General features: G+C 39.5%; 2 protein-coding genes and 1 non-coding gene across 5 annotated transcripts in view; 2 read left to right on the plus strand and 1 right to left on the minus strand.

Moving 5' to 3' along the window:
• LOC147312548 (cilia- and flagella-associated protein 45-like) overlaps window positions 1-6140 on the plus strand; it is a 17853-nt gene extending 11713 nt beyond the window's left edge. Inside the window, exon 12 of the mRNA XM_086264013.1 lies at window positions 5890-6140. Coding sequence (XP_086120139.1) covers window positions 5890-5962 — 73 coding nt within the window. The 3' untranslated portion in view covers window positions 5963-6140. The remainder of the gene's footprint in view (window positions 1-5889) is intronic.
• ncoa7b (nuclear receptor coactivator 7b) overlaps window positions 1-17766 on the minus strand; it is a 21284-nt gene extending 3518 nt beyond the window's left edge. Inside the window, exons 1-12 of one of the 3 annotated variants that reach the window (XM_086264007.1) lie at window positions 17712-17766; window positions 16640-16814; window positions 11413-11558; window positions 7789-7859; window positions 7500-7607; window positions 7114-7212; window positions 3049-3174; window positions 2534-2718; window positions 1876-2030; window positions 571-1134; window positions 315-486; window positions 8-155 (exon numbers count right to left, since the gene is read on the minus strand). In XM_086264007.1, the coding sequence (XP_086120133.1) occupies window positions 8-155; window positions 315-486; window positions 571-1134; window positions 1876-2030; window positions 2534-2718; window positions 3049-3174; window positions 7114-7212; window positions 7500-7607; window positions 7789-7859; window positions 11413-11558; window positions 16640-16677 (1812 nt within the window). In that variant the 5' untranslated portion in view covers window positions 16678-16814; window positions 17712-17766. Of the gene's footprint in view, window positions 1-7; window positions 156-314; window positions 487-570; window positions 1135-1875; window positions 2031-2533; window positions 2719-3048; window positions 3175-7113; window positions 7213-7499; window positions 7608-7788; window positions 7860-11412; window positions 11559-16639; window positions 16815-17604 lie in introns of all 3 variants that reach the window. The other 2 variants (XM_086264008.1, XM_086264005.1) reach the window with 2 other exon arrangements.
• Window positions 17767-19373: 1607 nt separating this feature from the next.
• On the plus strand, window positions 19374-19445 carry trnae-cuc (transfer RNA glutamic acid (anticodon CUC)). Its single transcript has one exon. It is a non-coding gene; the product is annotated as a tRNA-Glu (tRNA).
• Window positions 19446-23438: the final 3993 nt, after the last annotated feature.

The following is a 23438-nucleotide window of genomic DNA, read 5'->3' on the forward strand; positions in this document are numbered from 1 at the left end:
AGCATACCTCCCAGCTGCAAGATGCAGGGTCGCTGAAGAAATTATCAATCATGTCCAGCTCATCCTTCTCCACCACAACGAAGCCCTGCTCTCGAGCCTCCTTCCCGTACACGTCTGGGGACCACTGAACGAAGAAGGCATACAGATCGTCCACCCTACCGCAGACACACACACACACACGAAATCAGGAGACTGCCGACTAGTGTAGCCGCAAATATACCATTAGTAAACCAATGCCCCTTCAACACAGCTTACATCAGTTATTTTTGCAGCATTTAACTGGCACTAGGATTATATAAAACATTTAAATATACCTTTCCTGTGGCACAGCAAACCAATATTCTGGCTGCTTTTCCCGGCCCCCGAATGAGTGGGCGGGGCTAGAGGTCATGCAGGTGGCAAAGGACTTCCGCATTGGCTTCCCAACTTTGAAGCAGAGGAACATTGGTGGGTTTTTGCTCTTCTCCTCTGATGAGAAAAGCATGTCTGCAAGGTATGGAGAAAATAAAGAGTTTAGCTATTTCATGCTGAAACTTTATTTTAGTCCCATCGAAGTCTGAAATCTTGTACCTTCTATTGGAGCTTGCATTCTCTTCAGTAGCCAGGATTTCATCTCCAACTCATAGGTTTTCTTCTGCCTCTCCTCCTCACTGAGTTCGTCCTCCTCTGCTGGTCTGTCTGGGCCAGACGTCTCATCAACCTCTGAAGCCTGCTTCAGACTTTGCCTCCTGATTTGGTCCACTGGTGCACTTGTTATTTTATCATCAACACCGTTTAGCAGCTTTTCAGTTCCTTCACAGTTTGCGTCTTTGGTTTCAGTTACCATCTGGTTTGTAGGTTTATTATGCAAGTCACCCTGTTTTTCAGCCTCTGAGGAGGACTGTATCGACTCTCCATCCTCGATGGAGGTGTTCTGAGCAACACCTTCGTCTTCCTCATCATCCAGCTTCCCTTGAGTTTGGTTCTTATGGTCTCCCTGGCCTGGACTCTGTCCTAGGAGTTCATGTTGGTGTCTGTCGAGTGTTCTGCAGGATGTCCCCTCTGCCTCGTCTGTGCTCCCGTTGACAGTTGGCTCCAGCTCGGTAAAGCCTTCATCTGATGGAGACTTCTCTGTCTGTTCGCCCACTGTACTCACTGTTATCAAAACAGGTTTTGATTAAATTTAGCATATGTCAGAAATCAGTGTCAAATGCCCCCCTACTACAACCCCCCTCCTTATACTTCAACATTAGTAAAGCAGTACGGGTAGTAAAATCCTTAATTTCTTGATTAGAAAATATCTAAAAAAAAGCAATCACATGGTAGAGGCTCAGTTCACATAGACATATAGACACTCTCTTGGGTTTACGGCAAATGAAAAAAGAAAGTATCCAATGAGCAGCGGTTCTCTGGGTGAAAATGAAAATGTCTTGAGGAGAATGGCCACGCATCTTTGAAGTCAGGAGCTACAGCAGCAGAAGACCACACCTGGTGCTACTCCTGTCAGCTAAAAAGAGACAAACAAGCTCAGCAAAAGACTGGAGACTAATCAGACCAGGCAACATTTTTCCAATCCCAATTTCTTTTGCATGGCAGGGTCAGAATTTGGTGTAATCAATACGATACCGTGAATCCATCCTGCCTTGTGTCAACAGTTTAGGATGATGCTGGTGGTGTGGGGAATTTTGTATTTTTTTTCCCCCCACACTTTGAGCCTTTTAATGTCAACTGAGCATCGTTGAAAATAAATTAATATTTGGTCTCAGGTTTGGATTTCAAGATTCGCAAGCTGCCTTTCATTAATGGGCTAGCTAACGAAAAGTAGCTTGTGTTAACCATAAAAGCAGACAAAAAAGCAACCACAAGTGGACCACAAACACAAACTTCATATCCTACCAGTTTCAGAAAGGGTTGATTCAATGTCATCCAGAACTATTGGTTGTTTGGGATTCAGAGCTTCATAGCGACTGAAGGGGTTTAGTTCCTGCTCTGATGGCAGCTGTTCCCACTCTCCGGGCCTGTACACAGGACACAGATCCTGGGGTAGGTCTCTGTGAGTTCACGGTGTGGCACCACACACACCGCAATTAAGAATGAGGAAAAAAACAAACAAACAAACAAACAGAATTGCGGGGGGGAAAAAAAAAAAGAAAAAAAAAGAAATGGGAAAACAAAAGAAAAAAGAAAAATGCCCAACAGAAATTAATGTGGTATACAACTTAAAAGTAGTAAATGTGATGTGAAACAGCAACTTAAAGCTTAAACAGAACAAAAAAGGTGAAAATGGGAAAGTAAAAAGTCTGATCTTGCACTGGAGAGAGTTTTGATTAACAGCTATGGAGGAAAGAGTGAAACAAAGCTAAGATGACAATCTCAGGAGCATGTTAGGAAACACGTTGAAAAGCTTGAAGGGCTCGTAATATCTTAGTTTGCAGTTTATTTCTCATAAAACAGAAACGGGAAGGAGGAACAAAAAAGGAGGAATAAGAATCGAGTTGAGAGGAACGGTTAGCGAAGGAGGAAATGTGGCAAGTGACACGGAGAGAGGTCTTACGATGGCAGAGCGTCCTTGAGCTTCATGCGCGACACGTCGTCGTACAGCGCTACAGAGACGACCTCCCCCATTGGGCAGATGAGGCCGTATTCCTCACAGCCGTGCTCGATCACCAGGGGGTCCGACTTGTGCGGATCAAACATGATGTTGTTGGGCGTCACAATTAACACGCCTCCAACAACACCCTGGAAAAATCAAAATGCACAAAGAGGCAGCAAGATGGTGACAATTTGATCAAAGACAAAACTAAATATTGATGTTTCCAATTGCATTTTACTTTATATAGTAACCATCTGTATATAGTGTAGTATTTTGTCTTGTTTTGTACACCATTGTTTTCTACTACATCTTTAATTCCCCTTTTTTTACTGTTCCTTGTGCTGCTGTAACAAGGAAATTTCCCCCAGTGTGGAATTATAAAAAATTAAAATAAGTCTAACTTCATACATGAGATGCAATAATTCACCAGTTTGGACATTTCTGCTTGTTAACCCAGTATGAATTTTCCTTCTTACCATGCCATCAGTGAAGTACTTGCAGCTCATTTTTATGAATTTGACCGTTAATGGACTCTCGTCCTCAGAGCTTGGGGAGAGCTCGCGGCGAAGGGCCGTTGCTGACCTACAGTTTGGAACGCCATACTGAAAGATGTTGAAAGGCAGAGATCAGAGAGATTAATGTTGTGCTTTTATTTAGTACGGCTTGTTTCAAAGGTACAAACATAAGGATATACTGTACATAAGTCAAGAACACAATCTTTGAATTTGAGTCTGATACCAGACATCCATCTGGCTTGGGCTTATTTTAAAGGAATTTTTATGAAGATTTTAAATAAGCATGCACCTGCCAGAAAATTTAGGGTCAAGGGACGGGAGAACCCTTGGTTTTCATCGGAATTATCAGAGTCCATCCATCAGCGCAATGTGGCATGGGCAAAAGCTAGGAACAATGATTCCCTGACTGACTGGTTAGACTTTAGGAAATTAAGAAACAAATGCACGACACTTATCAAGAAGGCTAAGTCAGAATACTATTTATCTGTTACTACAGAAAACCTCAATAACCCTCAGAAATTTTGGAAAGTAATTAAGTCCTTATCTATAAATAAAATATCACAGGCTCTTCCAAAATTCATTTTAAAAGATTCTGTCCCAGTTTATGACAGAACTGAGGTCTTAAATAGCTTTAACAAGCACTTCGTAGCTACTGGTTTTTTATTTAACTCTGTTGGATCAGCCCCCATGACTCCCTGTACAGAACCCCAAACATATTTTGGGGAGCTTTTTGATTTTTCTCCTTTTTCTGTCCAGGAAGTACATAAAGCTCTTAAAGCCTTAGATCACAGGAAACCCCCAGGGCCAGACTTAATAGAGCCCTATTTTCTGAAAATAGCAGCTGATTACATTGCACAACCTCTTATGATCCTTTTTAATCTTTCAATCCAAACTAAAGAAATTCCACTTGTTTGGAAGTCTGCTTTTGTTACGCCAATATTAAAAGGAGGCAACCCAGCCATTCTGACTAATTACAGGCCAATATCAAACTTGTGTGTCTTGGCAAAAGTCCTTGAGTCTCTCGTCAGTGAGCAATTAAAAGAGTTCTTGTACTCTAATGAAGTTCTCTCAAAAATGCAATCTGGGTTTAGAAAACAGTATAGTGCTGTTACGGCTGCCACAAAAGTGATAAATGACATACTTGTTGCTCTGGATAAAAAACAGCACTGCGCTTCTCTCTTTATCGACCTGTCAAAAGCTTTCGACACTGTGGATCACGTCATTTTGAAGCATAGGCTTCTTTCTTTGGGGCTGTCTAGACATGCTGTCTCCTGGTTCACTAACTATTTGAGTGACAGGACTCAATGCATTAAATGTGAAAATCTGTGCTCAGAACTTTTGAATATTCACACTGGGGTGCCACAGGGTTCAATTTTAGGACCTCTGTTGTTCATCATGTATATAAATGATTTGGGACAAAATGTGTCAAATGCTAGTATGCATTTTTATGCTGATGACACAGTTATTTATTCCTTTGGCTCAAACCTTGAAAAGGCAATAGAATCTTTGCAGAAAGCTTTTGATGTGGTTCAGCACACACTTCTGGAGCTGAAATTGGTTCTTAATGCTGAAAAGACAAAGCTAATGTTGTTTTCAAACATGAAGAGATTTCCTCAAACTGTCCCTTTGGTGTCCACTCTTGAGGGAAACCTCATAGAAGTGGTGCATACGTATAAATATCTTGGCTTTTTAATTGATGATTCTCTGACCTTTAAATCTCACATAGACAATCTTGTGAAAAAACTCAAACTAAAATTAGGATTTTTCTTTCGAAACAAATTTTGCTTTTCTTTTGAGACAAAAAAGCGTCTTGTAAATGCCACATTTTTATCTGTTTTAGATTATGGTGATCTGCTGTACATGAATGCTTCCGCCTAGTGTCTTCATAAGATTGACTCAGTATATCATGCCTCTTTACGGTTTATTACAAACTGTAGGGCTTTGACCCATTGTTGTGATCTGTATGCTCGAGTGGGATGGCCTTCGTTGTCCTCCAGGAGGTTTGATCACTGGTGCATCTTTATTTACAAGGCCCTGCTTGGACAAATGCCCACCTATATTTGCGATCTGCTCACATGGAGGAGTACTGTTTCTTATAGCCTGCGTTCAAGCGATCTTCTTCTGCTCAATGTTCCATTTGCCAGAACTGAACTGGGAAAGAGGGCTTTTTCTTATGCTGCCCCTTTTACATGGAACATGATGCAAAAAGACTGGAAGATAGCAGATCTTATTTCATTAAATGCTTTTAAGTCCAAATTGAGAGAGCCAGAGAAAAATGTTTTTTAAAATGTAATTGTTACTTATAATCATGTATGTAACTTTGTAATTTTAACATGTTGTCGCCTCTTGGCCAGGACTCCCTTGGAAAAGAGGTTTTTAATCTCAATGGGACTTTTCCTGGTAAAATAAAGGTTAATAATAAAATAATAACACAGTTTGTACAATTCTAATGAGTCAATATTTGGTGTGACCACCTTTTTTCACCAACCGGCCTCAAATCAGTCTGACTAGGTGACCAGACCCCCAAATGTTACTCAGCACTGGATCCCTGCAGGGCTGTGTTCTCAGCCTCCTACTTTACACCCAGTACACATCAGACTGCACATCAATCCACCCAACCAACCTCATTGTCAAGCATGCCAATGACGTTGGGCTGATCCCTAAAGGAGATCAGAGATCAGAGATACAGGGCGGAGATAGAGAACTTGTCCCGCTGGTGTTTAGAAAATAATGTGAAGCTGAGCGTCCTTAAGACAAAAGAATTCATAATGAAGTATAGGTGGGATCTGTCTTTGCCTTCAGGTTTCTCAAGGTTTTCTGGGCACTCACATCTCCACCAACCTCACCTGGACCCACAACACCAACGTCTTGGTAAAGACTGCACTTCCATGTCCTGAGGAAACATAACTTGGACCAGAAGCTGCTGCTGGTCTTCTACCACTCCTCAATAACTCTGCCCCCCAAAATTATTGACTTCCCTTCATCTGCTGTTGATAGTGTTTTAGGCCTGTCACTTTTTGTCCTCCACTTGTCCATTTTTCCTCAAATCTCACACTGCACACCATGCTGAGATATGGTAAGCTTTCTGCTAACAGCTCTTTGGGAGTCACCTTGTTGTTACAAAGTTACTATCTTTATACCTTTAAAACTGATTCAACCAAGGAAATCAGAACAAATTACATGTTTTTGCACTAGACTGCTAGTAACAAAGTGCCTAAAGATATAACTTTGCTAAGTTCTCTTGTGTGTAGACAACACTGGTTAAGCACTTGAGGTAGGTGCCTTTTTATGCTTGAATGATGTACAGGTCGCAGAGTTAAGAGGCTTAAAAAGCAAAAACAAAAACATTCATCTGAATGGTCAGGTATAAGTGTCTGAACTGCAATAGGGTGAAAAAGCAGCTTGGAAAAAAAAAAAAAAGCAGCTTGGAAAAAAAAAAAAAAAAAAAAAAGCAGCTTGAAAACTTCTTGATAACTTGAAAGACTTTAGAAAGGACTTTCTTATTAAGAAAGTCTGTATTATAAATTGCTGTATGACAGATGTACTGCAAATACAAATACGCATTCTTGTGCAAAGTTTACTATGGTGTTGCTTTTCATTGCTGATTTTTACACCTCGCACTACTGCCGACCCAGTGATATTGTCTTTACTGTTATTAATTAAGGGTAAACAGGGTTACACTGACTTCTTGGAAGCAAAATATAAAGTGGAGCAGCTCAAGACTTATGCACAAGACTGTAATTCAAGAATTACCTCAAGTATAACTAATTTAAGCAAATGTAGTTCTAAATACACATCTTACAGTGCATTTTAAGCACATGCTACCAAAACCTTCAAATACCCTTTAACAATCTTTTTGTCCTTGAATGGCCACAATACGGGTAAAGGTTCTATAATTTGGAATACTTATCTCGGGGTGTATGGTATGTCACATGATAGAGGCTAAATTAGCTTTTTTGGTTCATGCCGAAGTCCTGTGTATGATCACAGTACTCCAAGTAATATAATGAATGTTATTTGACTTACTTGTGATGACTTCTCTGACACGTTTTTAGCGATGGGATCAGAGGAAGTCGGAGATTTGAGTTCAGTTTCTGACTGAGTCACATCAGGGACAAACAGTTTCTGTAGTAATAACAGATAGTTAGATGATCAGTAATGAACAGGGGAAAAAAGCAGCATGACATAATAAATGGGCTAAACTTCTATATCTGCTTTTAACCTTCAGTGATCATTTTCATTTCCATCAAACGATGAAGATTCTTTTCATTCCTAGTCCACATCAGTGTAGCCGATATCGCTGCCCTACCCCTTTCAAGATATGCGTTTTCAAAGTGTTCCTTTGTGGAAATTAGTGGAAAACCCGCTCTAACACATTATCCAGCTGATGCTTAGTGTCAGAGCTTTCTCACCTGCCCGGGGTAGACACTGCGAGAAAACAGCTTGTTCAGCTGGACCAGTTTATTTGGGGTGATGTTGAACTTGAGTGCGATGCTGTTGAGGGAATCATCACGTCCCACCTGTAACACAAATCATCTCCTCTGTAAAAATGTGAGACATTTTAAATGCAAACAGCTCAAAATGCTACACAACGGAAATTTTCTATCTCTTCACTTGCAAGTCTACAGCACCTTACTTAAAAGGAAAAAAAACAACAACAACAACAACAACAACAACAACAAAAAAAATGATGTTACTCACAACGAACTCCACTGTCCCCGGCGGCCTTGTCTTTTCCATTTTTGCCTTGTTGGTAACTTTACAGCCATCATCTGACAGAACAGAACAGAAAGAGGACTGTAGACTAAGGACGACTGTAAAATAACAGTATGATTAGGAAAAAACTTCTTATAAGAGCTATATAAATGGGTTATATAGGTCTTATAAATGGGTTAATTGTGTTAATAAAGAAAAAAAGCAATGTTTCAGGGGTTGGGGTTAGAAAAAGGAAAAAAAAAAGAAAAGAAAAAAGGGGGGGGGGGGGGGAGGACCCTCTAAAAAGCCTTTAGTTGTCTGACTGTGATTCAGTACCAGCTGCTCATCTCCTATCATTATCCAGCCTCAAAACACTACAAACACAGAAGTGGTTATTGTATATACACACACACATAATCTGACCCTTGTAGCAGAGAAGGTCCACAGTCAGCAGTTTCTTCCTGCCGGGAAAGCACAGGCTATTAGTGCTCCACTCCCTGACTGCCTCATTATACTGCCGCCCCCGCCATGGATACAGAGGGCATGAGTAAGCATTAGCTGGCCAGACTCCAGCTGCGTCTGCTTCTTTTTACTGTACAGAGCATCAAAGAAAAGGCCGCTGTCACTTTATTCACCGAGCCTGTACCAGGCTGTGACTGATATTATACTGTGCAGGACTTTTAGTCAATGGGACTTAACAGTTTGTTTGTGTGTATTTCTTGCCCTTTACACTAAAGAATACCACATTTGCACTATGTATTATAATAGAAATGGCTTTTTACAGCTGGCTGACCCACTGAACTTGTGACAGGAGTTATCACTGCTCTTTCACAGCCAAAGAAACCCAGCAAAACATGCTAGCATGACACGCACTGCCCATAATGGTTGCAATGGTCACTTTTTGTTTTGCAGGTCATAATGGGTTTCTACACAAGACAATGTTGGCCCACAGGATGTCTTGTAATAAAATCTGTAGTGTACACACTTATTAAATATTGTTTTATTTGGTTAAAATAATATTAACAACCGCAACTTTTTGACTGGCATATTTTAAAAGCCACACCAACGACAATTCAACTGAGTCATTTTAATGACTCAATAATAATTTAATAAGAAGCTTACCTCGACCATGCAAAAAGTCTGATGCCCATTAAATTTAGGGGGGGAAAGACAGCCTTAAATCACCCCTCTTTCAATATTGCTTCCAAACAGCCAGACCTCATAATCTTTTCAGTGGGCTTGAACAATAGTTTTTTCAGGCTTTCTGAAGGTCTTTCAGTTTTTCTTCAGATACTTCTTGCTTTTTCTATTCGTTTTCACTCCTGTCCTTGCACTTGACCAATTTGAGAGGATTTTTTTTAATCTTTTAAACTTGGCAATGATCTTTGGATTATTTAAGCATAAAACGACACCTAACTCATGGAATGAACCATTGTTGTGCCTACACATAGAAGACAAATTAAAGAACCAGTTTTAAATTTTATCTTAGGCACTCTGTTTCTAACAGCCTGTTGCAAAAACAATTTGGTTCTATTTCTTTACTTGAATCTACAGTTGATACATCTACTGTTTACTGAAGCCTCATCAGAGCCTCGGTGCAAGGGTCGTTTCTGTACCCGACTGAAAATCAGTGACAGGTCTTACAGAACGACTTATAAATTTAAAATTTTGGGTTTAAAATCTTTTTCAGTGTGATACTGATCCTAAACACACTTTTATTGCAGTAAAAGCATACCTGAAAATTAAATCATACAATGGATCACAGTCAGTCATGGACTGGCCTCCTGAGAGCCTGGACCTTAAGATTACCCAGCAAAATATAAAGAAATGATGGGTGGCACAATATTGTTGATCAATAATGACATTTTTCCAAGAGTAGCGTCAAATCTTAGTACTAAATGACATTGTGAATACAGAGTACTGAATATCATCTTTAACGGTATACTAGAACAGGATAAGGGTTATGCAACTTCCCGTTTAAAACTGCTGAGGTTGTTTTACCACAGAGGATCCTCAGATATTAATCAGTGTATATTGCAAGTGTAAAACAACTCTAGTTAAAAATAAATAAATCTTTTTTTAAAAATAAGTTCGGAAAGCTGCTGGAAAAATGCAATTCAAATTATGATTAGTAAAAGCAAGGGAAAGTTTAACTTCCTCCGTATAAGATTTTGTTATTCAACTGTAAAGCTGACATGCAAGGTTAGTTTTATTTGCATTTTCAATTCTTTACCCTCAAAAGATCACATCTGTGCCACAAAGCCTTCTGTCAGCCAAAGGGCTACCATTTGTTTTACAGACTTCCACAAATCTGATTTACAAGTCACACAACATGTTTTTTTTTTCTTTTTTCCTGTTTGTACAGCACTAAGGTCAACCTGTGTTGTTTTTAAATGCGCTTATAAATAAATTTACACCGATTCTGATGAAGGGCATTAGATGATAAACATTACAGAGAAAGGCCATTATATACCAAGTGCATTGCAAAAAACAAACAAACCCAAAAACCCACACAAAATTACGAATTTTTCAGATTTGCACTTGTAGTGTGATGCACATACACAATGAACATGTTGCGTTTGCACCGTAGAAAAATATAAATAAAATCAATCGAGTTGACATCAAGCCACGATGAGCTGGTCCTAATGTCTCTAAAGAAAGGGAAGAAACTGAAATTTTGGGTTTATCTAATTGTCATGGCAGGGCACAGCTGAGTTAAAGCAGTGTCACGGCTGCTTTCGTACATATTTCAGGATGTCAGTGGGGCAGTTTGAGTGTTGCTGGCAGAGTTGGGAACATATCTGAGGAGGCAGAGAAATCATTTCAGAGAGCCGACTGACCTGAAGCAGAGTCTAGCTGTGTGCCTGAGGTAAAACAGTATTATTTTATCATTTCCATATCACTGTATAATCATTCTCTGTGTGTGTTTTGAGCCATGAGTGCACTTGCTGTCAGGTGCATCTGTCTGGTCAGATCTGTTTGGTATAATTTGTGCTTGGTTTAAAAAAAACAAAACAAAAAGCGCTGCAAATTCCTCCACCGAAATGACGTGGCCCTCATGAACAGCTGCAAGAGAGTCCGAAAAATATTTTTAACGCATGAAATATTCACAGATTGTACGTGTTCAGTGCGTAAAGGGCTTAAGATCAGCAATCTTATTCTCCCAAACAGAACTAACCCAAGCAGAGATGTGCACACAGCCTGCACAGTCTTTATGCTAAATTATTCAGTCTTTATGTTATCAGAGGGTAACTAAAATGCTATGTTCCAACTCCATATTTGTATTCGTGGACTCCTCATCTTTTACTGTATCGGTGCCATCTGAGCCCATTCATATTCCGAAACTATTAACTCTTCTCCCTTTAAGCCAACTTTCATCTGATTGGCCAGGATTTGGCCAGCAGGTGGGTGAGGCTTCTGCGTTCACAAGATGCCGATATTAAGGATGCCTCTTTAGAGCTTTTGCGTTACATGGATTACTTGCGTATACAATGACCTTCTCATTTGAAATGTTTGCCTTGTTTGACATGACCATCCACCATTTTCAACAGGAAAAGCAGCCACTTAGATTTAGGGTATATTCCAACATTCAGAGAAGCAACTTTGAAATGTGTGTTGTCACCATCTTACCTGGCTTTCCTGTCGCTCTCTGTAGCTCTGCCTTTTTGTTGGCGTCACTGTAATTTGGAATGTCGGGACAGGAGATGATTTCCGGATTCTGTTCATTCACAGTCTTCTCCGATTGGCTCCCCCTGAGCTGTTTCCGCCTCTTCAGCCTGATGAGATGCCCCGGGGGGTAGATCAAGTAGAAACATGGTGAATTTAAATCCTACAGTTAAAACCATGTCCATAACTTAAAGTATTCTGCTAGCTTGCAGAGGAAATAATAAATTAAACCCTTCAGAACTTCTGCTTCAGATATCAGGTTTACTGAATAATCTAGAAGAATAGCTCCAGAATAATGTGTAATGACCAGGGAGCCCACACTTCTTTTCTAGCATCGACAATGCAGCAGACTTTAACTGTTAATTCCTTCTGTCAGAGGTGCTGCAATAAGTTTTTAATAATGAGCAGCAACTTTTCTCTCCATTTACTTTGCTGCTTCAGCTGTTTTGTGACGCTGCCTTTTCTCCCTCTTTAATCATTAATAGGGAAGGGAATCAAGTACACCGCCTCCAGATTGTGTTGGGGTGCATTACAGGGGGCCACTGCAGTGCAGTGAAATCACAGGTTAGCTGTACACTTAAGGATTATGCTGGCTCTCAGAGGCGTGCTGAGAGCTTAAGTACTTTAAGAAAAGACAGCACCAAACTGATTCGTCACAAGCATTGAGGGAGAGTGGTTAGGCTGCTCTGCACAATCTGGGCAAACGAGAAAAAGCAAAAGGCTCGACTTAAGTGTTCAAGTGCTTTAATGGAAAGGAAGGATTGGGTCGATAAGTCAGCAGCCAGACAGAGCTCAGGCGCACATCTGCTCGCGGACTCAAGAATCTGCTGATGCATTTCTCAACAGCACGCCATCTGTTTCACTCAGGGGCATTTCTCAGTGCTCTCCATCACAGCCTTCATCTTTACATCATCTTCATCTCCTCTTTAACCCTTCTTATCTCCCTCTTGAGTTTCTAAACAGTGACTGCTTCCTACCATAATAAAAAGAAAATTAAACACAAAACAGACCCCAGGATGTTTTAAAGTTATTAATGAGAATGGACAAATTATGGTTTATTGTATAGTATAAGCAATGAAGATAATGAACATCCAAACAAATGCTAAATGATTTAAAGCAGCAATGTGAAACATAAAGCCCGAGGGCCAGAATTGGCACAGCAAAGACTCCAATCCGGCTCACTCAAACACATGAAAGAGGGCATGAACAACAACAACAGCCCTTGCATAACACAGACACACAATTACTAATAATATTAATTTTCATATCCCTTAAACATGCGGCAAATACGGCTTCAGTCTATGGATCTGGCCCAGTGTGGACACAGCCAGTCTATATGTTAGCTTGTTGAAAACCTTGAGCTCTGCTCTACTTTTTTTTTTTTTTTTTTTTTTAGGGCATTCAGGAATTATTTTGTTTTGTATCCAGAGCAGCAATGAAACCTTCCAGACAGCAGAAGGCCTCCTTCTATTGATCAAACTTCATAACACTTTTTGTATAGGTTAATGCAAATTAAAATGCTTCAAGTGAGACAGTCTGAAACAAAGATGCATGAGGAAAAACTACTAGTGCAAATACACCACCTTTTTTAAAAAAAAAAAAAGAAAAAAGCCACAAAGCAGTTTATAGTGTAAAGGAAAACATGGTCATCAGTGTGTGGATTTTCTCAAAAAGCAATTAAAGTCTGACTGGTAAGAATAAAGTAACAGTTACTTTAGTAACATAAGTTGATATGAGCCTCTTTGTGTGACTATTTATGCACAGTTGTGCCATATTCTTTCATATATCTATACCAGACCTTGTGATATTTAACAAGACTAATAATACCTTTGATGGAACTTTTGCAGATATTAAAGTTCTCCCACCTTCATATCCTCATAATGCCTCAATTCAATTTATTTTGGATTGCTTGGAAACAAAACTGAAGTGCCACATTACGAAGGCAGGCCTGGATTTACGTTCCATTCCACCAGCATTTTAATTTACTGATCTTCATTTCCAATCTGACATTTGTACCGTGGCTGGTTAATACTGTCCCTGTGCACCTCACATTGACCTTTGCTCTATTTGTCAGGAAGCGAGGTGGCACAAAGCAGCCGAAGAGATACGCATTACAGGAGTGGCTGTGTTAGATGATAACGCTTATTTTTGTTCTACTTTCTGTACAAACAGGCACCAGTGCTACTGCACAGTGTCTCTGCATGAGCAGTTTGAAGCCTGCAACCCCCATTAACATCTAATATGCTGTCTACCTAATAATTAGAGGCTGCCTGGATTGTGATGACAGTCATTTTTCTCCATAATATAATATTTCCAACATAACCTAATCATATGGGGGGAAAAAGAAATACAGACATGACAAATGGCTGGATCGCACTAGACTGTCTGTGTAGTCTTAGTGAGTAACGTGAGCCATAAGAAGGAATTAAGCTCACTAAGCTATAAAGCATGACCTCATATACACAAGATTAAACAGTTTCTATATTTTACTGTATATCCAATGACAGAAGCATTTAATTGTTTTACCTTCCATATGCATTAGTTTACATGTTTGTAAGGGTTTTTAAAAAAGAAAAGAAAAAACAAGGTTTATATTTTTTCTACACTATGATAAGACTGTTTTGTAGAACAGGTTAGACAAGGCAGAATAAGAGCAGTATTGTGCAGCGAGGGTTTTCCAGCAGCAAGTGAGCCTCAGTGCACAAGCAGTACACCCCCAAAATAATGTTTACCCATCTTAAATCAGCCATGCAGTTCGATGACACACCTCATTTGTTCCGACATCCGCGAAAGCAGGTGTTGACAATAGGGCTGCCACAAACGATTATTTTGATAGTCGACTAGTCACCGATTATTTATGCGATTAGTCGACTAATCAGATCATCATCCACTGGACGTAAAACTACAGCTTATTGCACCAGCAGCATCTGCTCTTATACAACTATCATTAGCTTACAGCTTTAAGCTTTTAAGGTGCTAACTAAAAATAAAGACAAGATGATAGTTTATTCAATTTTAATGAAATTTGCAGATTGTTTCGGTGAAGTTTAATAAACTCCTTGCTATCTAAAATATAACAGGACACCGGAGTATATTCTCCAGCATCTCACACTTCTGATAATCAGCTGTCTGCTTGACATTTATTCAGCTGTGTAAAAACTATAACTTTAATCTCAGCCAAACCGATTTACTCAGGAACAAATAAAATACTAAAAAAAAGCCAAACAATAACATTTTTAATTTATCTAAGTGACTCATATATATTTAACCTGAGTCGCGAAAGATGGCGGTGGGTTTGAAAACAATTTGCCGGGAGTCCGGAGTTCTCACGGCGCTAGTGACCTAGCCCCCGGCTAGCTATCGAGCTAGTGGGTAACAGACGTCTCCGAAAACGTCGGAGCGCTTTTGAAAATATGTGGTGTCCTGATAAACTGAGCAGATATTTGAGGTTTACACAGCTACATTCTCGCCTGAAAATATGTTAAATGTTTATTTTGTGACCCAGAAAGAATAATAAGAGTAATATTAAAACTAACTAGCTACCGCCATTGTTGGAAACTAAGCTGGGCCGCGCTATGAATTCTGGGACACAGCTGCTTCTTCTTCTTCGGGGTTTAACGGCAGCTGGCATCCTTGTACATGCTGTGCTGCCATCTTCTGTTTCAGTCCGTTATTACACTCTTAAATCCTGCTATTATTCCTGCGTCTTTTGCGATCTTACAAAGCTTCAAACGACACGTCGACTATTAAATCAGTCGTCGACGATTTTGATAGTCGACGTAATCGTGACTAGTCGACAAATCGTGGCAGCCCTAGTTGACAACCTGCAGATTTCTTGTCACTTTATACACCGCAACTGCGATAAGCCTCTTTCCACACATTTCCTAATATCATGTTTCACACGGTGTCAAAAATCTGTTACTAAAGTTGACACTGCGTCAGCAGGCCACGGCCCCACGTGTGATGCACGACTGCCATTTATATTAAATAATAAATAAATTCTAAAAGAAATAAATCAGTAACTGCTTCAGATCAACTTATATCCTTGTAAAGTTTGAGAACCACTAGTTTATCCTCACAAGAAAAAAAAGAAAAAGAAAAAAAAAAAGCATCACATGATAGCTTGTATAGCTAACTCCACAACATAATTAAAATGCCTTTCATTGCTGTGTTTACACTGAAATAGAGGAGCACAGTGATTTGTAGTGATAGATGGCATCATGTTAGAGAGACGGCTGGGTTGGAGGAGTGCATCATAGCAAAAAAACATTTATTTTTTAAAAATATTGTTTGACTCAGGTACTCTGCGATATCAAGGAACACATACAATACCCTAACATGATCACCTCTGGGGTGCCTTTCTGGCTATGAGCAGCTGCTTCTCAAACTTTCCAATCATGCAAAAGCCGGCTTTAAAGGAAGGTGGTCTCAAAGAAAGTAGTAACTGCACCAAAGCCCAGTATGAGATAAATAAGGGTTATATTGACATATGAATCATGCAGAGCTACCCTGGGAGAATCTTAGAATAAAAACCGTGCAGCTGGAAATCAGAGTTACATTATCTTTATTGGATTTCTATGACTGAACTGAACCATTAAAAATTTCCAAGAGCACCAGCTTGTGCCTTCTTCACAGCACAGTACATACCAGCTGAGCAAGGTTCATTACTCCAGCAAGGGCACAGGTGTCTACAATCAATCAACCATGCTAAGCCACAGCTTTAAACCCAGGCCACAGAGTAGACCGTGGCACTAGTTTATTCAGTGTGTGAAGGGACATCTCACGATCACATGCCTTCCAAAAGACAACCTCGACAATAAAACAAAGAGGAAAAATAAAGATATTAGTTAAGTTACATTAAATGCACAAAGAGGGGATTAAAGAAACTATTTTCTCATTAAGATTTTTCACAGATTTGAAAGTTTCCAACACCTTCAACCTATCATTCTCACGTAAAGATTTTCATAGCTTCTGTTCCCTGAGCCTTTAAACACAAAGGGATGGGTGTGCTTCTTTGTAGTGATTAACTATGGGTAAATCATTATTGTTCAGCAAAAAAACATTACATAATTACATCGACTCATTGAGCACCAAACATGGTGATTCACAACAAATGAGAGGCCGATTTTAGGAGGTAAAAAATAAATGCAAATCTTAAGATGACAGCTGCATAAAAACTAGAGTCCCTTACCTGGCAAAATATCCAGGCTTCCTGTCTCTCTTTTCCATCAGGCCAGGGTGCTAAATCTGCATGTATTTACGTGCATCCATACAAACAACCACCTTCTTACATCCGTACGCAGTGTGTGTATCCAAGCGCGGAGACACAAGGCTGGGAAGATCACCTCTCACACGTCTTTCTTGTCCTGCAGAGTGAAGAAGAAACCGGATTAATCTCTTCATTCAGCAACGCTCAGTGCACTGCAAGAGCCCAATAACCGATCGCGAAGCCCCATCAGCTTAAGTGGATGGCGATGAAAGCATCCCATAATAGGCATGTCAGCTCAGTCAGCTGACAATAACCCGAAGAGGGTGGAAAATGGAGCGCTCGGCTACAAAACACAATCACACCTGCATCTGGTTAACGGAAACACTGTAAACGGTTGTTTTACTACTTAATATAAAGTCTATTCTCAGCAGCTGATGTAAAGAGTCAAAGCATTATGGTTGTATCAAGTTACCGGCTAGCTTCAACGCCGTGGAGTTAAATAAAAGCGAAACTAATATTTGTAGTATGTAGCACAGTTTAGCGGGTTTACGTATAGCAGTTCATCCACGTGTAGCCTAAAGGCGTTACATAACAGGTGAGAGGCTAACCACTGAGGGAAAGCTCAATCCGAAGCAACGTTACGATCCCATTTAGCCACATTCTCAGTTTTTAGCAGCCTGCATGATTTGAAATCCTCCATAAATGGTTCCGTAAAAAGAGGCTTTCGGCCTCTTTTTACAGTGCAACAACGAGAAAAGATATCCCTGATGTGCTTAAACCAAACAAACAAACGCGGGAGAAGTGAAAGGTGCTCCAGCTGACAAGACAGCTGATGCTAACGATGCTAGTTAGCCACTTTGTTTACAAGACAATAGCAACCTGGTGGTGAGAATAAGAATATATTTGTCGTTCATTAAGCAAATTCGCTTTCTTAAAATAGCGCATACCTGTTCATGCATCCAGATAAACCTCTCACGCCAAGCACGGATTTGCAACGACGCCTCGAAACGCTTATATTTGACATAAAAACAGGTACCTAAAATTTCCCACATACCTTGTATGCATCCTCCCACTTACAACGCCCTCTTGTGTCGCGTGCGCGGTAAAGCTTAGACTTAGAGAGACTTGTAGTGATGGGATTTCAGGCTCTTTTTAGAGATCCGGCTCTTTCGGTTCGGCTCACTAAAAAGAGCCGGCTCTTTCGGCTCCGAACCGACTCTTCAGGTTGTTTTGTTGCTTTAATTAATTTATTATTAACAATAATATAAAATTATGCACAAAAGGAATTACTAACATAAAAACAAGTGGTTTTATTTATATATGTTTATATATAAATATATGCGGTGGCCCCTAGAGACAAAACACGTACAAACTCCAAAACACATTTCTAGCATGAACTGAACTTCCAAAGCAGAGCTACTAGATCACTTAAATTACACAATTGAAAGCATGTGTGTATTGTTTGTGTATTTATACACAGGCACTCATATATATATTCAAATAATTTTAAAAAAAGTTCATTTACCTGTTATTACCACACACCAAATCCGGTCGTTGGTACTTGCTGGTTTGTGTAGCCACAAGATAACAAAGGCTCAACACTGCGCCCAGCATCCTGGAGCACTTCTGTTGTCTTTTGTACGTGTTTTGAGTTTTTATGTGCTTCTGAGTTTTTATATGCTTCTGAGTTTTTACGTGCTTCGGAGTTTGTACGTGTTTTTACGTGTTTTGGAGTTTTTACGTGTTTTGGAGTTTGTACGTGTTTTTACGTGTTTTGGAGTTTGTACATGCTTCAGAGTTCGTACGTGATTTGAAGTTTGTATGTGCTTTGTCTCTAGGGGCCACCGTAAATATACTTTTATTTATTCACTCCACATAAAATGTAATAAATAAATCATATAATACAAAAATCAACTATTCACATTTCAAGTTTTAACTATTTAAATTTTCAGCTTTTTCCTTTCACAAATTTAAAGTGAAAAGAACACAAAACACTGCAAACCACAACACAATTAAATATAAATTATAATATGAAAACTAAAAGAACATGCATATTCTCTGTCATATGGACCTGCATGAATAAACTTTCTCAATCCTTTATCATCTGCAACTGAAAATAGTTGTGGATGATTACTATACCTTTCTAATGTTGTTGTCCCTGCCTCTCTTTCTCTCTCTCTGGCTCTGTTCCTGTGCTACTGAGTGTAACTACCGCCCCTCCCCCCTCTGCCCAGCGTAAAGCACAAGGCTCGCGTGCAGAGTGAAGCGGAAAAAAAGTGCGAGAGAGAGGCTGAGAGAAAGAAAAAAAAAAAAAAAAACCCCACGTGACGGCTCGCGATAAGGAGCCGGCTCGCGTCGTTCACGTCAAAGAGTCGGCTCTAAGAGCCATTTCGTTCGCGAACGACCCATCACTAACTTGGAGCTTTTTATTGTCATTGTGCGGTTTCTTGCACAGCGAAATTGGGTAGCTGGACCACAAAGGTGCAAAAGTAAAGAAAAGAAAACAATATACAACCAGTGGAAAACATAAAAAACAATATATATGTATACATATAGCACAGACAGCTCACCTCCAATTGGCTCTTGGTAAGTTGTGTTAGCAATATTTAACTAGGCTGGAGACTAGGTTGTCTGTCCGTATATTATCATAACTTTACCTCGAATCATGATACCGTGTTGACGACAAAAGGTACAGACCTTCAGCCATTGCTATCTCTCCCTGGTGGTCTAGTGGTTAGGATTCGGCGCTCTCACCGCCGCGGCCCGGGTTCGATTCCCGGTCAGGGAACAGATATTTTTCGTTTTCTCTAAAGAAAACTTAACGTTCCAGTATAATTTGTTTCGTGTATTGGTTACACAGATAATGTAATCTTTCTTTATAATATACATGGAAAGTGGATCCTTCTCTTGTTAGAGCAAAAATACTTTCACAGACGTCTCTAATGCCTGTAATTGCACGAGATGTACATTTTATTTTGCCACCCACTAGAAACTGTGCCACTAGGTGGCGACACTTCACAATAAATGGCACAAGTCTTCAAAAGTAGGAAAATGGCAGCTATATGGTATCATATTATAAAAATTCTTACAGACTAAAACAATGTCTTCCCTAAGGTTTAATTTGTCTTCATTTTACATCAAAGTCACTATCAATGTTCAAGGTGTCTTCAACCTATATTAATTTCTCAGACATATTGGTATTTGATTCAACGTACATTTGGTTTTAAACTTAATTGCTTTGTTTCCTGCCATTCCCACAATAAAGCTTTTGCCAAGTTAAACCCAACCTGTCTGAGTTATTAGTGAGCAATGAGACAGAGATAACGTTTGCTTGTAGTCCCAGAGAGCCCTCTAAGGTGGGACCCCAGCGAGAAGGCCCTCATGATTGGACGGCCTGTGAGTTGACCAGTTCCTGCCTGGCTGTGTATCTTGGCAGTTATTTTGACAGGCGCTATCATTGTGAGAGACGAGATAAGTTGTCTTAGGGATCGCCATGGCGCCTGTGTGTCCCTCCTCCGGCCTGTTCAGCCTCTCATCAACCCACTCATCTACTTCCACCCCCTCCTCTTCTCAGAAGCAAAGGATTGTGGGGGGTGGAGGGGAGCAGGATTTGTGTTGGCAGGGACCCTGTGGCTCTGGGTATCATCGTCCCCTTGCATGGCCATCAAAAGCTTCTTGTGACTCAGATATAGTACAGCTCAAAATATTGCCCACCATCTGCGTATACACTGTCTATGAATGAGGCTTTCTGATTGGAATCTTTCTCTTAATTTTCCTACTTTTTAAATGATGGATTAACATCTATGTCTCTTGTTTTCTCTCTTTTTCTTTCCTGATGTCGAATCAAAAGAGAGAAAGGAAGCAAAATGGAAGAAGACTCACAAGCATACTGTCAGAATTTTAAGCACTAAAAAAGCCAAGGATGTCCAGAAGTAAACTTTTGACTCTTTACAGAGTAATGTTTTCAAGATGTGCTTCACAGACAGAGCTATAATACAAGTCTAATTCTGTCCATACAGTCATATAAGATCTGTACAGTAGACAGGTAGTTTCATTTCAGCCTCTGATATTAGAATTTTTACGGTACTCTTACATCAGAGTCAGCAAACAGCTTGGTATTATTACAGTGTGTGCTTTCTTAAAGTTAAAATTACTTTAAAGTTACACACACATACATACAAAAATACACAATCTCTGAGGATGGGCACATTGTTAGGGCATGGTATATGTTAAGGTTCATGTGTGTGGGGTTAAAATGAAACAGATTTGTTGTGCACTGTTTTACAAAGTCAGAGAAAACAAAGATAATATCTTGCTTCTATCTTTTCAAACAGTTGTAGGCACAAAGGTCGGAACCAGCGCAGGCCTTGGAGCGATTTTGAATCATTTTGCTTGGACGTCACACTTCTAGCTTAGACTACAGCCGCTGATAATGTCAAGTACGGCATAGCATCAAGAAGACACAAAACCTAAACACTGGGAAAAGGATATGTCACACAAATGATAACTGATGGAGATGTGTGTGGCGTGTAATATAATGATCTTAAGTGTGTAAAAAAAATGTGAATTTTTATCTTGAAGTTTATGGGAAGATGTAAGAATGCTGACATTGTTGCACCATAAACCAATTAGCTGTTAGTTAGGAAGCTAAAAAAAATGCTGTGTAAGTATAATTTAGGGTCCCCTATACAAGCAGCTAACAGCTTTGACAGATTTACATGAGGCTGACACAAAAAATGCTCAGAATGAGGAAGATATCATGACTTTTCTTTCAAGAGTCTGCTGAAACAAAGCTCATGAATGTGACAGTTTTTGCTTTATTCAAAAATTTGAGTTAGCTATTTCAAAACTTTCAGTTACTGACTTAGTATCCAGTTACAGCTGAAGAAGTTACAAATTTAAGATCCATATCTAAAAAATGTAACTTAGTTTCTACTGAGTAAGTTTAAATTTTGGAATGTGCAACTGAAAAATTTGCATTATTAAATTCTAATTTCAAGGTATGCAACCTGAAATTTCAACATAAAATGTCAGGATGTGTAACTCTAAATTTTGAGTTATTTCGAGGTACATAACTTGAAATTCTGACTTCTTGGCTGAGTATCTTGGAATTTCCTGTTACGTCTAAGTCTAAATTTAGAGATATGTAATTTAAAATTTTTTGAGTTATTATATTGCAATTTTTAAATATATTTTATGTAGATTAATTAATATTTTGTCCCATTATCTGCTAAGTTTAAAAGTTACCTAGCCAAATTATTACTGAAGCTAATGTTTGCCAGACCTGTTAGCAGTGAGGATGTTGATTTAAAGGCGAGCAAACAGTAGCAAACACATGTTACCAACAGCCTAGTGGTTAAAAAAGTACTAAAGCCACCTTTTAAATGAAATTATTCTGTTTGTAATTGTAATTATGAAGCTAGTACCTATGTGGCTTGTCAGCTTAGCTTAGCATAATTACTCATTCTTCCAGCTAGCTATACAAGCTCAGGTTTAAGCACAGCAGGATACACAGACAAACTGCTTATTTTACAATTAGTCTTTAAGATAATTTAAGTTTTACTGCAACAATTAATAGACTTTAGCAGATACTTTTGTATTTTGACTTGATTATCTCTAGGAAGTGGTAACACATTGGTAATGGATTTATAATCAATGGTACAAGCCAGTGTTAGGCGGGGTAATCTATAGACTGATAGAGCTGAAATATTATAATTAAAATAATAATGATAACATTGTATGAGTCATTGCAAGTTGTTTAGATGTAATTGAGGCACTCACCACTCCTTTGGTGGTCTAGGACAGTCCAGAGTGATTGAAAGACCACCTATAGGCTACTATGAGGTTAATGACCCCTCACACAGACAAACACACACATGCAGCCTCTGCTTGCACACATACTAGCCACCAACAAAGTCCAGTAAGCAAAGACAAAGAGGAGAATGCGGGTGATGGAGATATGGCTTAAAACCGCACTATACTGTATACCATCCAGTGCCACTACACCTACTGTCAATCTGCCAAGTCAGCTGAGGCTCTGCAGCCATGACCTTCGACCCGGGAACTGAACAGCAGGGGAAAGGTTATCAAAGCTGGGGTCTTGGTTCTTAAAGCTAGCCATCCAGACAGCACAGGAGCTACACCTTTAATACGGTGCAGACAGTGCCTGAAACTTTAAGGAAAGATGGGAGCAAAACAGAATATTACCCCTTCCAGTCACACATACATACACACTCTCTCTATCATCAGAGTTCTCGATCATGTGACCGTGGCAGGGGAGCAAACAGTGCATGGTTGTTTACTCTGCTTATCAGTGGTGTTGTAACAACTAGAGGAACACACAGGTTGACCTCAGCACTTGCGCACACACGCAAACAAATGCAAGGAACCTTACCTTGGGCAAATGAAAAAACAAACAAAAAAAGCTCTGAAAACTGAAATTGTGAATTTTACAAATTATTTAGGATTTTTAATAACCTTCCTTGACATACTGTTAGTTGTGGGAGCAGCTGTCTGTGTTCTAACACATAGTGAAACCACAATAATGAGCAGAGATCATGGACTATTAGCTAGCATTACTAATAAATCTCCTTAACTCTCCTCTGATCTCATCTGCCATAAAAAGAGGCTCGTCCTGCACAGTAACGATCAGTATCTGGAAGAAAAATTGCTGTCTCTGCTCAGCTTATAGGTATAAAACTATGAGCCCCAGTAAACACCGGCCAATAAATAACAGCTATAAATTCCTATATGAGTTATGACCAAGTCTGCCCATTTGTGA

This window comes from Aulonocara sp. 'chitande type north' Nkhata Bay, linkage group LG15 (genome assembly GCF_057382095.1).
Source record: "Aulonocara sp. 'chitande type north' Nkhata Bay isolate Kocher_YH1m ecotype deep benthic linkage group LG15, A_spYH_male_GT1.1, whole genome shotgun sequence".
Classification (NCBI taxonomy): Eukaryota; Metazoa; Chordata; class Actinopteri; order Cichliformes; family Cichlidae; genus Aulonocara; species Aulonocara sp. 'chitande type north' Nkhata Bay.